This window comes from Tyto alba, unplaced genomic scaffold (assembly GCF_018691265.1).
Source record: "Tyto alba isolate M040663 unplaced genomic scaffold, T.alba_DEE_v4.0 Super-Scaffold_25, whole genome shotgun sequence".
Classification (NCBI taxonomy): Eukaryota; Metazoa; Chordata; class Aves; order Strigiformes; family Tytonidae; genus Tyto; species Tyto alba.
The window spans coordinates 253045-265963 of NW_024881299.1; the positions used below are offsets into that span (position 1 = coordinate 253045).

The following is a 12919-nucleotide window of genomic DNA, read 5'->3' on the forward strand; positions in this document are numbered from 1 at the left end:
CACCCGGACACCCCCCGTGTCCACTCACACACCTGGGACACCCCCCCGCACCCCCCCCCCGTGTCCCCTCGTGTCCCCATGGCTCCCCGTGCCCCTGGCTCGTGGTGACAGTGTACCCCGCCCACAGTTTGGGTGTTGGTGTCACCGGGTGTCTCACGGTGACAGCGGGTGCCGGGGGGCACCCATGGGTGCTGGGAGGGGGGCGTGGGGTGGGGGGAGGGACGGGTGGGATGCGGTGCGGGGGGCGGGGTGCTCAGGGCGCACTGTGGGTGCCCTGGGTGCAGGGTGGGTGCAGTGTGGGTGCAGGGTGGGTGCCCTGGGTGCACTGTGGGTGCAGGGTGGGTGCAGGGTGGGTGCCCTGGGTGCACTGTGGGTGCACTGTGGGTGCACTGTGGGTGCAGTGTGGGTGCCCTGGGTGCAGTGTGGGTGCCCTGGGTGCACTGTGGGTGCAGTGTGGGTGCCCTGGGTGCACTGTGGGTGCAGTGTGGGTGCAGGGTGGGTGCCCTGGGTGCACTGTGGGTGCACTGTGGGTGCACTGTGGGTGCCCTGGGTGCACTGTGGGTGCCCTGGGTGCACTGTGGGTGCACTGTGGGTGCAAGTGTGGGTGCCCTGGGTGCAGGGTGGGTGCAGTGTGGGTGCACAGGGTGCCCTGGGTGCAGTGTGGGTGCAGGGTGGGTGCCCTGGGTGCACTGTGGGTGCACTGTGGGTGCACTGTGGGTGCAGGGTGGGTGCCCTGGGTGCACTGTGGGTGCACTGTGGATGCACTGTGGGTGCAGTGTGGGTGCAGTGTGGGTGCCCTGGGTGCACTGTGGGTGCACTGTGGGTGCACTGTGGGTGCAGTGTGGGTGCCCTGGGTGCACTGTGGGTGCAGGGTGCATGCATGAGTGCAGGGTGGGTACAACACGGGTGCCCGGGGCGCGCTGTGGGTGCCCTGTGGGCGCCCGGGGTGCAGCGGGGGGGGGTGCCCACGAGCGCCCATGGGTGCTGGCGGGCCCCGGCAGGTCGACGCCGGAGCTGCGGAAGGAGCGCTCGCGGGACGCGGCGCGGTGCCGGCGCAGCCGGGAGACCGAGGTCTTCTACCAGCTGGCGCACACCCTGCCCTTCGCCCGCGGCGTCAGCGCCCACCTCGACAAGGCCTCCATCATGCGCCTCACCATCAGCTACCTGCGCGTCCACCGCCTCCTGGCTGCCGGTGAGCCCCGGGGGACCCCCGGGACCCCCAAACGCCCGCGGGACCTCCTGGGGCCTCCCGGGATCCCCAGGCACCCCTGGGACCTCCTGGGGTCCACAAACACCCCTGGGACCTCCTGGGGTCCACAAACACCTGTGGGGTCTCCTGGGGTCCTCAAACACCCGTGGGACCTCCCGAGATCCCCAAACACCCGTGGGGTCTCCTGGGGTCCACAAACACCCCTGGGACCTCCTGAGATCCCCAAACACCCGTGGGGTCTCCTGGGGTCTCCCGAGATCCCCAAGCACCCCTGGGACCTCCTGGGGCTTTCTGGCACCATCAGGGACCCATGGGGTCTCTTGGGGCCTCCTGGGACCCCCAAACACCCATAGGATCTTCTGGGACCCCTAAACACCCATGGGACCCCCTGGGGCCCCCAAACACCCGTGGGACCTCCTGGGACCCCAAGGGAACCATGGGACTTCCTGGGACCCATAGGCCCCCCCCGAGCACCCGTGGGATCCCCTGAGCACCCCCATCACCCACAGGACCCCCCAAACACCCCAGACCCCCTGAGCTCCCCCAGCCTCCTCACCTCAAGCACCCACAACCCGCCTGAGCCCCCCGGGGCCCCCCAAAACACCCATAGCCCCTCTCCTCAGGCACCCCCAGCCTCCCTGAGCATGCGGGGACCCCCAAAACACCCTTAGGCCCCCTGAGCACCCTGGGGACCCCCTGAGCTCCCCCAGCCCCCTCCCCTGAGCACCCCCACCCCCCCTGAGCACCCTGGGGACCCCCGAAACACCCATAGCCACCTTCCCAAGCACCCCCAACCCCCCTCAGCACCCTGGGGACCCCCGAAACACCCATAGCCACCCCCCAAGCACCCCCACCCCCCCTGAGCACCCTGGGGACCCCCAAAACACCCATAGCCACCCCCCCAAGCACCCCCAGCCCCCCTCAGCACCCTGGGGACACCCTGAAGTCCCCCACCCTCCTCCCTCCAAGCACCCCCCCAGCCTCTCCCAGTCACCCCCAGCCCCCCTGAGCACCCTGGGGACCCCCAAAACACCCCTGGGCCCCCCCAGGCGCCTGGGCGGCAGCGGCCGAGGAGGTGGACGGGTGTTATCTGAAGGCGCTGAGCGGTTTCGTGATGGTGCTGAGCGAGGCGGGAGACATGATCTTCCTGTCCGAGAACGTCAACCGGCTGCTGGGGCTCAGCCAGGTGGGGGGGGGCCGGGGGGGAGGCGAGGGGGCACCCCACAACTCTGCCTGTGAGGGGGCGCGGGGCAGCCATGGCGGGGGAACAGGCGGCTGGTGGGGTGCGGTGGGGCGGGGGTGGGCGTGTGAGGGTGTTTGGGTGCGGGTGTTCATGTGAGGGTGTGTGTGGGTGGTTGTGTGTGGGTGGTTGTGTGTGGGTGGTTGTGTGCGGGTGTTCGTGTGTGGGTGATCGTGTGTGGGTGATTGTGTGAGGGTGTTCATGTGAGGGTGTTCGTGTGCAGGTGTTTGTGTGCGGGTGATCGTGTGTGGGTGGTTGTGTGATGGTCTTTGTGTGAGGGTGTTTGTGCAAGGGCGCTCATGTGCGGGTGTTCGTTTGAGGGTGATTGTGTGAGGGTGTTTGTGTGCAGGTGTTTGTGTGTGGGTGCTCGTGGGAGGGTGTTTGTGTGTGGATGGTCTTGTGAGGGTGTTGTGCAAGAGTGCTTGTGTGAGGGTGTTTGTGTGCAGGTGTTCATGTGAGGGTGCTCGTGGGAGGGTGTTTGTGTGCAGGTGTGTGCGGGTGTTTGTGGGAGGGTGTCTGGTTTGAGGGTGTTCATGTGAGGGTGTTTTTGTGTGGGTGATCGCGTGCGGGTGTTTTTGTGCGGGTGTTTGTGTGAGAGTGTGTGCGGGTGATCCTGTGAGGGTGTCTGTGTGCGGGTGCTCGCGTGAGCGTTCTTGTGCAAGGGCGCTGGTGCAAGGCTCCATGCGAGGGTGCCCGTGCACGGGTGCTGGTGTGAGGCCCTGTGCGTGGGTGCTCGTGCGAGACGTGCACACACACCCCCACACCCCCCCCCCCCCCACAGCTGGAGCTGATTGGCCACAGCGTCTTTGACTTTGTGCACCCCTGTGATCACGAGGAGCTGCAGGATGTGCTCAGCCCCCGGCAGGGTGAGACCCCCGGGGCCCCCCCAACACCCCTGAGCCCCCCCCAGCACCCCGGGACTCCCCTGGGACCCCCCTGAGACCTCCCCCAAATACCCTCGACCCCCCCTCAGCACCCCAGACTTCACCTGGGACCCCCTCAAACACCCCTGACCCCCCCCCCCCGCACCTCAGGACTCCCTTGAGACCCCCCCCCCCCAAACACCCCTGACCCCCCTCCAGCACCCCAGCACACCCAAAACACCCCAGGACTCTCCCCAGACCCCCCCCAAAACTGCCGGGACCCCCCAAACACTACTAATACCCCCCCCAGCACCATGGGACTCCCCTGGGACCCCCCCCCAGCACCACTGGGACCCCCCAAACATTTCTGCCCCCTCCCAGCATCCCTGGGTCTCTCCTGGGACCCCCCAAATTCCCCTGAGACCCCTCCAATGCCCCCCAGCACCACTGGGACCCCCCCAAACGCCCCTGAGCCCCCACCAGTGCCCCCCCAGCACCACTGGGACCCCCCCAAACAATTCTGCCCCCCCCCAGCATCCCTCGGTCTCCTCCGGGACACCCCAAAACACCTCAGCACCCCTCCCAGCAGCCCCGGGCGTCCCCTGGGACCCCCCAAACCCCTCCCTGGGTCTGCCGCCCCCCCCTGTTTCCCCCCCCCCCCCCCCGTGACCTCGGCCCCCCCCCCCCAGCGGTGCCGCGGCGGCGGGGGGAGCGCTCGGGGCGCAGCTTCTCCCTGCGGATGAAGAGCACCCTGACGGGGCGCGGGCGCTGCCTCAACCTCAAGGCGGCCTCCTGGAAGGTGGGGGGGCGTGGGGGAGTGTGGGGGGGGGCGTGGGGGGGACGTGGGGAGACACAGGGACATGGGGGGATACGGGGGGATGGAGGGACAGAGATATCGGGGAGGGTGGGGACATGGGGGGGCATGGGGGGATGTGGGGGGATGTGGGGTGGGGGGACGTGGGGGGACATAAAGGGGACATGGGGACATAAGGAATGGGGGGGACAGGGGGACATAATAGATGTGGGGGGACGTGGGGACACGGTGGGACCCAGGGATATGGGGGATGGAGGGACGGGGACATGGGGGGGGTTGGGACATGGGGTGTGGGGGGATGTGGGGCGGGGGGACATGGGGACATAAGGGATGGGGGGACAGGGTGGGACAGGGGGACATAATAGATGTGGGGGGACATGGGGGGAGATGAAGGGACGGGGGGACACATAGGGGATGGGGGGGACATGGGGGGACGTGGAGACATAAGGGAAATGGGGGGACATGGGGGGACACATGAAGGGACAGGGGGACATTGGGGGATGTGGGGGGGACACGGGGGGGTATGGGGGTAACACAGGGGGGGGGGCAGTGAGGGGGTCAGAGCGTTCTCTGGGGACACAGTGCCGGGGGGGCCGTGCCCCCCGTGTGTGTGTGTGCCCCAGGTGCTGCACTGCGCGGGGCACATGCGGTCCTACGCGGGGGCCGGGGGGGGCGACCCCCCCCCTGCGGTGCCTGGTGCTGATCTGCGAGGCCATCCCCCACCCCGGGGCCATCGAGACCCCCCTGGGCTCGGGCACCGTCCTCACCCGCCACTCCATGGACATGAAGTTCACCTACTGCGATGACAGGTGAGGGGGGGCGCGGGGGAGCCCCCCAAAACCCGCCCTCTGGAAGCTAGCATCCCCCCCCCCCCCGCCACTGGACCCCAGCACCCCAAAACCTGCCCTCCGGAACCCAGCACCCCCCAGACCCCAGCACCCCAGAACCCAGCACCCCCCAGACCCCAGCACCCCAAAACCTGCCCTCCGGAACCCAGCACCCCCCCCAGACCCCAGCACCCAGCACCCCCCAGACCCCAGCACCCCAGAACCCAGCACCCCCCAGACCCCAGCACCCCAAAACCTGCCCTCCGGAACCCAGCACCCCCCCCAGACCCCAGCACCCAGCACCCCCCAGACCCCAGCACCCCAGAACCCAGCACCCCTCCAAAACCCAACACCCACTGGACCCCAGCACCCCAAAACCTGCCCTCTGGAGCCCAGCACCCCCCCAGCACCCAGCACCCAGCACCCCCCCAGACCCCAGCACCCCAGAAACACCCCCCAAACCACAGCACCCCAGACCCCATCCACCCCCCCCAAAACCCAGCACCCCCCAGACCCCAGCACCCCAAATCCCACCCTCTAGACCCCAGCACCACAGAACCCACCCCCCACCCCAAAACCCAGCTCCCCTTGGAGCCCAGCACCCCAAAACCTGCCCCCCAGGCCCCAGCACCCCAGAACCCACCCACCCCCTGAACCCCAACACCGTCTGGTCCCCAGCACCCCAAAACCCGCCCCCCCCGACTCCTGCCCCCCCCCCAGCTCCCTGAACATCCACCCCAGACCCCCAGCACCCCAAAACCTCCCACCCTCCACACCTAGACCCCCCACACCCCAGTTTCCAGCACCCCAAAACCCCTTGGACCCCCGGCATTCTCTACCCCCCTCCCCAGACCCCCACCCTTCCAGCACCCCAAAACCCCCCAGCACCCCAAACCCTTTAGACCTTGCCCCCCCACCCCTTAGGAACCCCCCAGAACTCCCAAGGCCCCCCAGGACCCTCTTGGGGCCCCCAAGCCCCATAAGTGCCCCCCAGGACCTCTTAGGGGCACCCCAGGACACCCCCAGCACCCCATAGGGCCCCCCCAAACCTCCCCCCCCCCGTCACAGACCCTCTTGGGGCCCCTTGAACCCCTTAAGTGGCCCTCAGGACCCCTTAGGGCACCCCAGGACCCCATAGGGGACCCCACGTCTCCCCCCCCGGGGACGGGGAAGGGGGGGAGCCCCTCGGCGAGTCTCGGGGGGCCCGTCTGAGCTGGGGTGCGCAGGATCGGGGAGGTGGCGGGGTACGCCCCCGAGGAGCTGCTCGGCTGCTCCCTCTACGAGTACGTCCACGCCCTCGACTCCGACACCCTCAGCAGGAGCGTGCACACCCGTGAGTGCCCCCCAACCCCCGGCACCCCCACATCGCCCCTGGGCTCCCCAATATCCCCCTGGGGCGCCCCTGGGAGCCCCGATATCCCCCCTGGGCTCCCCAATATCCCCCTGGGGCACCCCTGGGAGCCCCGATATCCCCCCTGGGCACCCCAATATCCCCCTGGGGCGCCCCTGGGATCCCCAATATCCCCCCTGGGAACCCCAGTATCCCCCTGGGGCGCCCCTGGGAGCCCCGATATCCCCCCTGGGCCCCCCAGTATCCCCTTGGGGCACCCCTGGGCTCCTCAATATCCCCCCTGGGCTCCCCAATATCCCCTTGGGGCACCCCTGGGAACCCCAATATCCCCCCATGGCACCTCTATATCCCCCTGGGGCACCCCTGGGATCCTCAATATCCCCCCCGGGCTCCCCAATATCCCCTTGGGGCACCCCTGAGAAGCCCAACATCCCCCCTGGACACCTCTATATCCCCTTGGGGCACCCCTGGGATCCCCAACATCCCCCCTGGGCACCTCAATATCCCCCCTGGGCACCTCAATATCCCCTTGGGGCACCCCTGGGCACCTCAACATCCCCCCTGGGCACCTCAATATCCCCCCTGGGCACCTCAATATCCCCTTGGGGCACCCCTGGGCACCTCAATATCCCCCCTGGGCACCTCAATATCCCCTTGGGGCATATGGGCTCCCCAACATCCCCCCTGGACACCTCTATATCCCCCTGGGGCACCCCTGGGAAGCCCAACATGCCCTTCAGGCATCCCCCCCCCGCCTCCCCGCCCCGCTGTACCCCGATCCCGCCGTGTTTCACCGGGGGTGGGGGTGGTGACCCCCCCGCCCCCCCGCAGTGCTGAGCAAGGGACAGGCGGTGACGAGCCAGTACCGGTTCCTGGCCAAGCGCGGGGGGTTCCTGTGGGCGCAGACCCAGGCCACCGTCATCGCCAACAGCCGCAGCGCCCAGCCCGAGGGCATCGTCTGCCTCCACTTCGTCCTCAGGTGGGGGGGACGCGGGGGGGGCACCCACGCGGGACCCGGGGGGGGACACAGCACGGGGAGGACACAGCGTTGGGTGCCCGTGGGGCATCGGCGCTTCAGAAGTTGGTGCCTTTGGTGCGGGGCGGGGGGGGGGTTGTGGGGAGTACCCCCAAAATTCAAGCCCCAAATCTGGTCACCAAGGTGTGTGTGTGTGGGGGGGGGGGGGTTGGCAGCCCATGCGCTGGGGTTTGGGTGGGGCGGGGGGGCAGCACCCCAAATCTCAGCCCTCGTAGCCGGTGGGGTTGGGCACCCCATAGATGGTGCCTGGAGGGGCAGCACCCCAAACCTTATAGCTTGTGTCCAGTGCCTGGGGGGGGCAGCACCCCAAATCTCAGACCCCATACCCAGTGGGGGGTGTGCACCCCATAAATGGTGCCTGCGGGGACAGCACCCCAAATCTTGTAGCCTGTATCTAGTGCCTGGGGGGGTCAGCACCCTATATCTGGTGCTTGGAGAGGGGTCAGCACCCCAAATCTCAGACCCGATACCCAGTGGGGATGTGCACCCCATAAATGATACCTGGGGGGGCTGCACCCCATATCCAGTGCCTGGAGGGGGGGGTGTCAGCACCCCAAATCTTATAGCCTACGCTCAGTGGGGGGTGTGCACCCCGTAAATGATGCCTGGGCGTGCAGCACCCCAAATGTTGTAGCCTGTATCCAGTGCCTGGGGGGGGGAGCACCCCATATCCAGTTCTTGGGGGGGGAGGGGGTCAGCCCCCCGAATCTTCGACGCTATGCCCAGTGGGGGTGTGCACCCCATGAATGATGCCTGGGGGGGCTGCACCCCAAATCCTCTACTCCCAGTGCCTGGAGGGAGGGGGGGGAGGTCAGCACCCCAAACCCGATACCCTGCAGCCCCTACCCCCAGCCTATTTTTGCGGGGGGGTTGGGGGGTGTGTTGCTGCCCCATGGGGGGGCCCGTCCCCGTCCCACGGGGGGGCTGACGGCCCCCCCACAGCCGCGTGGAGCAGCGAGGGGTGGTGCTGTCGCTGGAGCAGACCCAACGCCGGGGTGAGGGGCGCCGCCTGCCCCCCCCCGCCCCCGGCCCCGACACCCCCGACGCCATCCTCAACCTCAGCCTCGGTGGGCACCGGCTGTGGCAACTGGGAGCACTGGGAGGGGGGCGCTGGGGCACTGGGAGAGGATTTTGGGGGCGCTGGGGCTTGGTGCAGGGGGGGCTGGGATTTTGGGGGGCTCTGGGGGCATCCCTGAGGTGCTGGGGGGGTCCCTGGGGATCATGGGGGGGTTCTGGGGGCCCATGGGTGCTGGGGGGTCCGTGGGGATGGTGGGGGGAGTTTCTGGGGGGCCCATGGGTGCTGGGGGGCCCCTGAGATGGGGGGGGTGGGTTCTGGGGGGGCCATGGGTGCTGGGGCATCCCTGGGGATGGGGGGGGGAGTTTCTGGGGGGCCCGTGGGTGCTGGGGGGTCCCTGGGGATGGCCGGGGGGTTTCGGGGGGGTCCCCCAGCCCACACTGACGGTGCGGGCAGGGGTGGGGGGCCCGCGGGTGCTGGGGGGTCCCTGGGGATGGCCGGGGGGTTTCGGGGGGGTCCCCCAGCCCGCGCTGACGGTGTGGGCAGGGGTGGGGGGCCCACGGGTGCTGGGGGGTCCCTGGGGATGGCTGGGGGTTTTGGGGGGTCCCCCAGCCCGCGCTGACGGTGCGGGCAGGGGTGGGGGGCCCGCGGGTGCTGGCTTTCGTGCGCCCGGCCCACGTCCCCGAGGCAGCGCTGCAGCGGGACCCCCGGCGCTTCTGCTCCCCCGAACTTGCCCGCCTCCTCGCCCCCATCTTCGACCCCCCCTCAGCGCCCCCCCGCCGTCGCCCCCGCAGCCCCTCCCCGGTAAGTCCGGGGGGTCCCAGCCAGGCTTGGGGGGGGGGTGGGAGACATTTTGGGGGGTGTCACTGAGAGGCCTTTGGATGTTTCAACCAGGCTGTGGGGTGGGGGGTGTCCAGAGGGGTCCCTGGGGAAAAGGGGGGGGGTCCCTGGGGGAACATGGGGGGTCCTGGGGGTCCTTTGCAAGCTGTGGGGGGACCCGGGGAGGGGTTGCAGGGTTGGGGGGGGGGGTTATCCTGGGGTTACTGGAGTCTGGGGGTGTCCCCAAAGGGATATTTGGGATCCTGAAAGAATATGGGGAGACAGTTTGCGTTTTAGGGGGGGCCTGGGCAGGGTGGGGGGGGGCAGGCACGTTGTGCTGGGGGGGGTCTGACTGTCCGTGTGTCCCCCCCCGCCCCCAGCCCCCCGGGGACGAGCTGCTGTTCGAGGTGCAGAAGCTTTTTGCTGGGAGCCCGGGAGCCGGCACCGCCCTGCAGGTACGGGGGGGGCTGGGAGGGACCCCACGGGGCCTGGCCGTGCCTGGGGGGGTGACACTGTCCCCCCTTGTCCCCCCCTTGTGCCCCCCCAGGCGTCCCCCCTGGACCTGGCCATGCTGGCCCCGTACATCCCCATGGACGGCGACTTCCAGCTGGGCGGGGCCGAAGCGCCTCGGGGGCGTGGCCCGCGCCCGCCTGGCCCCGCCTCCGCAGCCGCGGCCACGCCCCCCCGCCCTCGCGCCCGCAGCTTCCCCGGCCGAGGCTCCGCCCCCTCCCGCCCAGGCCCCGCCCTCCCGCGCTGGGGCAGCGACCCCGCCCTCGGCCCCGCCCTGGCGCCCCGCCCTGGCAGGAAGAGGTGGGCGGGGTCTGGGGGGGCGGGGCTAAGAGGGGGCTGATTGTGGAGGGGGTGTTAGGGGAGGGGCTTGGCGGGGTGGGGCTTTAGGGGAGGGGATAACGGGCGGGGTTGGGGGCGGGGCTAACGGGGTGGGGCGGGGCTTGTTGCTGGGTAGTGCTGATGGAGGGGGATTGGGAGGGGGGCGTGGCGTGGGGCGTGGCGTGGGCGCGGTGTGACGGTGCCGCGCAGGGCGCGGGAGCCGAGCGGGGAGGACGCGGGCGCCCCCCTGAAGCGCCCCGAGCTCGACCCCCACCTGCTGCCCCCCCTCGGCCTGGTATGGGGGGACACGCGTGGGAGTGGGAGGGGTGGGGGGGGGACACACGGACACGGGGGGACGCGGTTGGAGGGGGGGACGCGCGGATGGGTGCGTGGGGGGGGACATGGATGTGGGGGGGGACACGCGGGCGTGGGAGGAGGGGGCGGGGGCGGAGGGTCACGGAGGGTACGTGGGGACAACACGGGTGGGGTGGGAGGGACACGGGGGGAGGGGGGAGGGGCTTGTGGGGGCGGGGGGAGGCGACACGGGAGGGGGAGGAGGGGGGGCAGGTGCCCTGTCCCCATGTCCGTCTGTCCGTCCCCCCCCCCCCCCCGTGTCCCCACGTCCCCCCGTGTGTGTGTCTCCCCCCCCCTCCGTGTCCCCCACAGGGGCTGCTGCTGAGTGGGGAGGACCCCGCGGGACTGAGCCCCCACCTGGGGCAGGAGCCACCCCTCGGTGAGGGGGGGCCCCCCCCAATTATCGGGGTGTAATAATAAGGGAGTGGTGATTAGGGAGTCCCAAAAATCCCCCAAAATGGGGGGGGGGGGTTCGCTAATAATGGAGGTTTAATTTAATAACGAGTGACCCAAAACCATGGGTGGGGGGTCCCCAAATCTCGAGGGGGTGGGACCCAAAACCTGGGGGGGGTGTGTGTGTGAAAATAACCTGATAACAGGGGTGAAATTGGGGGGGGGGGCACACACACAGCTGGAAACTGGGACCCCAAATTGAGGGGGGGGGCACAACCAAGGGTGGGGGTTTAATTATGGGGGGGACCCCAATAATATGTGTGTTCCCCCCCCATTTGCAGCTCTGTTGGCTGATGGTCTGACCCTGCCGGGGGCCCCCCCTTCCCTGGGGCCCCCCCAGGAGGAGACTGAGGGGCGCCCCAGGGGGCCCCCCCAGGGCACACGTCTGGAGAGCAACTGAGGTGGGGGGGGGGGCCAACCCCCCCAAAACCAGCAGCGGCTCCAAACCACCAACACCCTCCCACCCCCCCAAATTGATGGGGACCCCAAAACTCAGCCCCCCCCAAAACCCACAGGAGGGGGGGTGTCTTGAAACACCCTGATACCCAATGGGGGGATGCCCAAAAATGATCCCCCCCCCCCCCAACTCATCCCATAAATGGGGGGGGGACCCAAGCTGGCACACATTGGGGTCCCCCCAAAAAGCCATCGCCCCTCCCACAGCCCCTGGGGTGCCCCCAGTGTGTGTTCCCCCCCCAAGCTGAGACCCCCCCACGCTCCCCCCCCATTTACCCCCCCCCTTGATCCCCCTCCTCTAAGCCCTTAATCCTTGGGGGGGGCTTTGACCCCCTGGCATGGGGGACCCCCCACTCCGAACACCCCCACATGGGGACCCATCTGGACACCCCCCTCCCCACCTCTGGGGGTAGGCCCCCCCCAATTTAGGACACCCCCCCCCCAATCGTCCCCCAGAGGAAACCCCCACACACACACACTTTTAGGGGCCCTCAGGGCTCCCCCCCCAACCACGAGGCCCCCCCCAAAATCCTCCCATGGGGCCTCCCAGCCCCTCCCCCCCCCCCCCAGTCCTACCTCGGCCCGGGCCCCCCTGGGGGGGCTCGGGGGGGGAAAACCCCCCCACTTGGTGCTGGGCTGAAAATGCCCCTTTGGGGGGGGCCCAGGGACCCCCCCCCCCCCCCCCCCCCCAAAATCTGGGACCACCGGGGCAGCGCCCCCCCCGCCCCCCCCCGGGGACCCCCTTTTATACCGCTCCGTCCTGCGCAGCCCCAGGGCTCCAGAGACGCTCTCGTGCGAGAGCCTCGTGCAAGAGCCGGCCTCGTGCAAGGGCCTTGTGCAAGAGCCTCGTGCAAGAGCTGTCCTCGTGCAAGGGCCTCGTGCAAGAACCATTCATGTGCATGAGCCTTGTGCAAGGACCTTGTGCAAGAGCCTCGTGTGAGAGCTGCTCTTGTGCAAGAGCCTTGTGCAAAAGCCTCCCTTGTGCATGAGCCTCGTGCAAAAGCCTCACACAAGAGCTGTCCTGTGAGAACCATTCTTGTGCAAAACTGTCCCTGGCGCAAGAGCCTTGTGCAAGAGCCATCCTCGTGCAAGGCCCTTGTGCGAGAGCCACCCTTGTGCAACAGCCTCATGCAAGAGCCTCGTGCGAGGGCCTTACGCCAAAGCCTTCAGGGAAAGCCACCCTCGTGCGAGAGCTGCCCTCATGTGAGACCCCCCCCCCAGCGCCTCCCCCAAACCGCCCTGAGCCAGGGCGGGGCGGGGAGCTTGCATGAGGAGCCCAGCCCTTGCACGACGGCCCTTGCACGAGGAGGGAGGGGGGGGGGCCGGACGCCGCTACCCAGAGCCGCTGGGACCCACACGCACACCCCTCCCCGCTGCGCCCCAAAATGTCGCTTTGGGGGGGGCCCTGTATTGCCTCCCCCCCGCCGCTACTCCCCTCGCACACGCGTGTGCGCAGGCCGCGTGCGAGAGAGGGGGGGGTGGGGGCTCGCGCATGGTCATACGCACACGCAACCCTCCCCGCCCGCCCCCCCGCCATGCTGCCACCCCCCAATAAACCTGCTCTGAACCCCCTGAGGGCTCCGTCTGTGCCGGGGGGGGACATGGGGACATGGGGGGGACACTGGGGGGACGTGAGGGAAGATGGAGGGGACA

The 12919-nt window shown here is 69.3% G+C and overlaps 1 protein-coding gene across 1 annotated transcript; it reads left to right on the top strand.

The window, feature by feature from the left end:
* The first annotated feature begins 814 nt into the window (after positions 1-814).
* LOC122153855 (hypoxia-inducible factor 3-alpha-like) lies at positions 815-12838 on the top strand. The gene is given in 15 exon segments (XM_042797248.1): positions 815-1192; positions 2260-2396; positions 3232-3316; positions 4003-4112; positions 4751-4803; positions 4805-4936; positions 6181-6287; positions 7137-7284; positions 8284-8408; positions 8991-9160; positions 9556-9630; positions 9723-9985; positions 10214-10298; positions 10670-10736; positions 11092-12838. Coding segments are annotated over 15 exon segments (1992 nt in total). The 5' UTR covers positions 815-876; the 3' UTR covers positions 11211-12838.
* Positions 12839-12919: the final 81 nt, after the last annotated feature.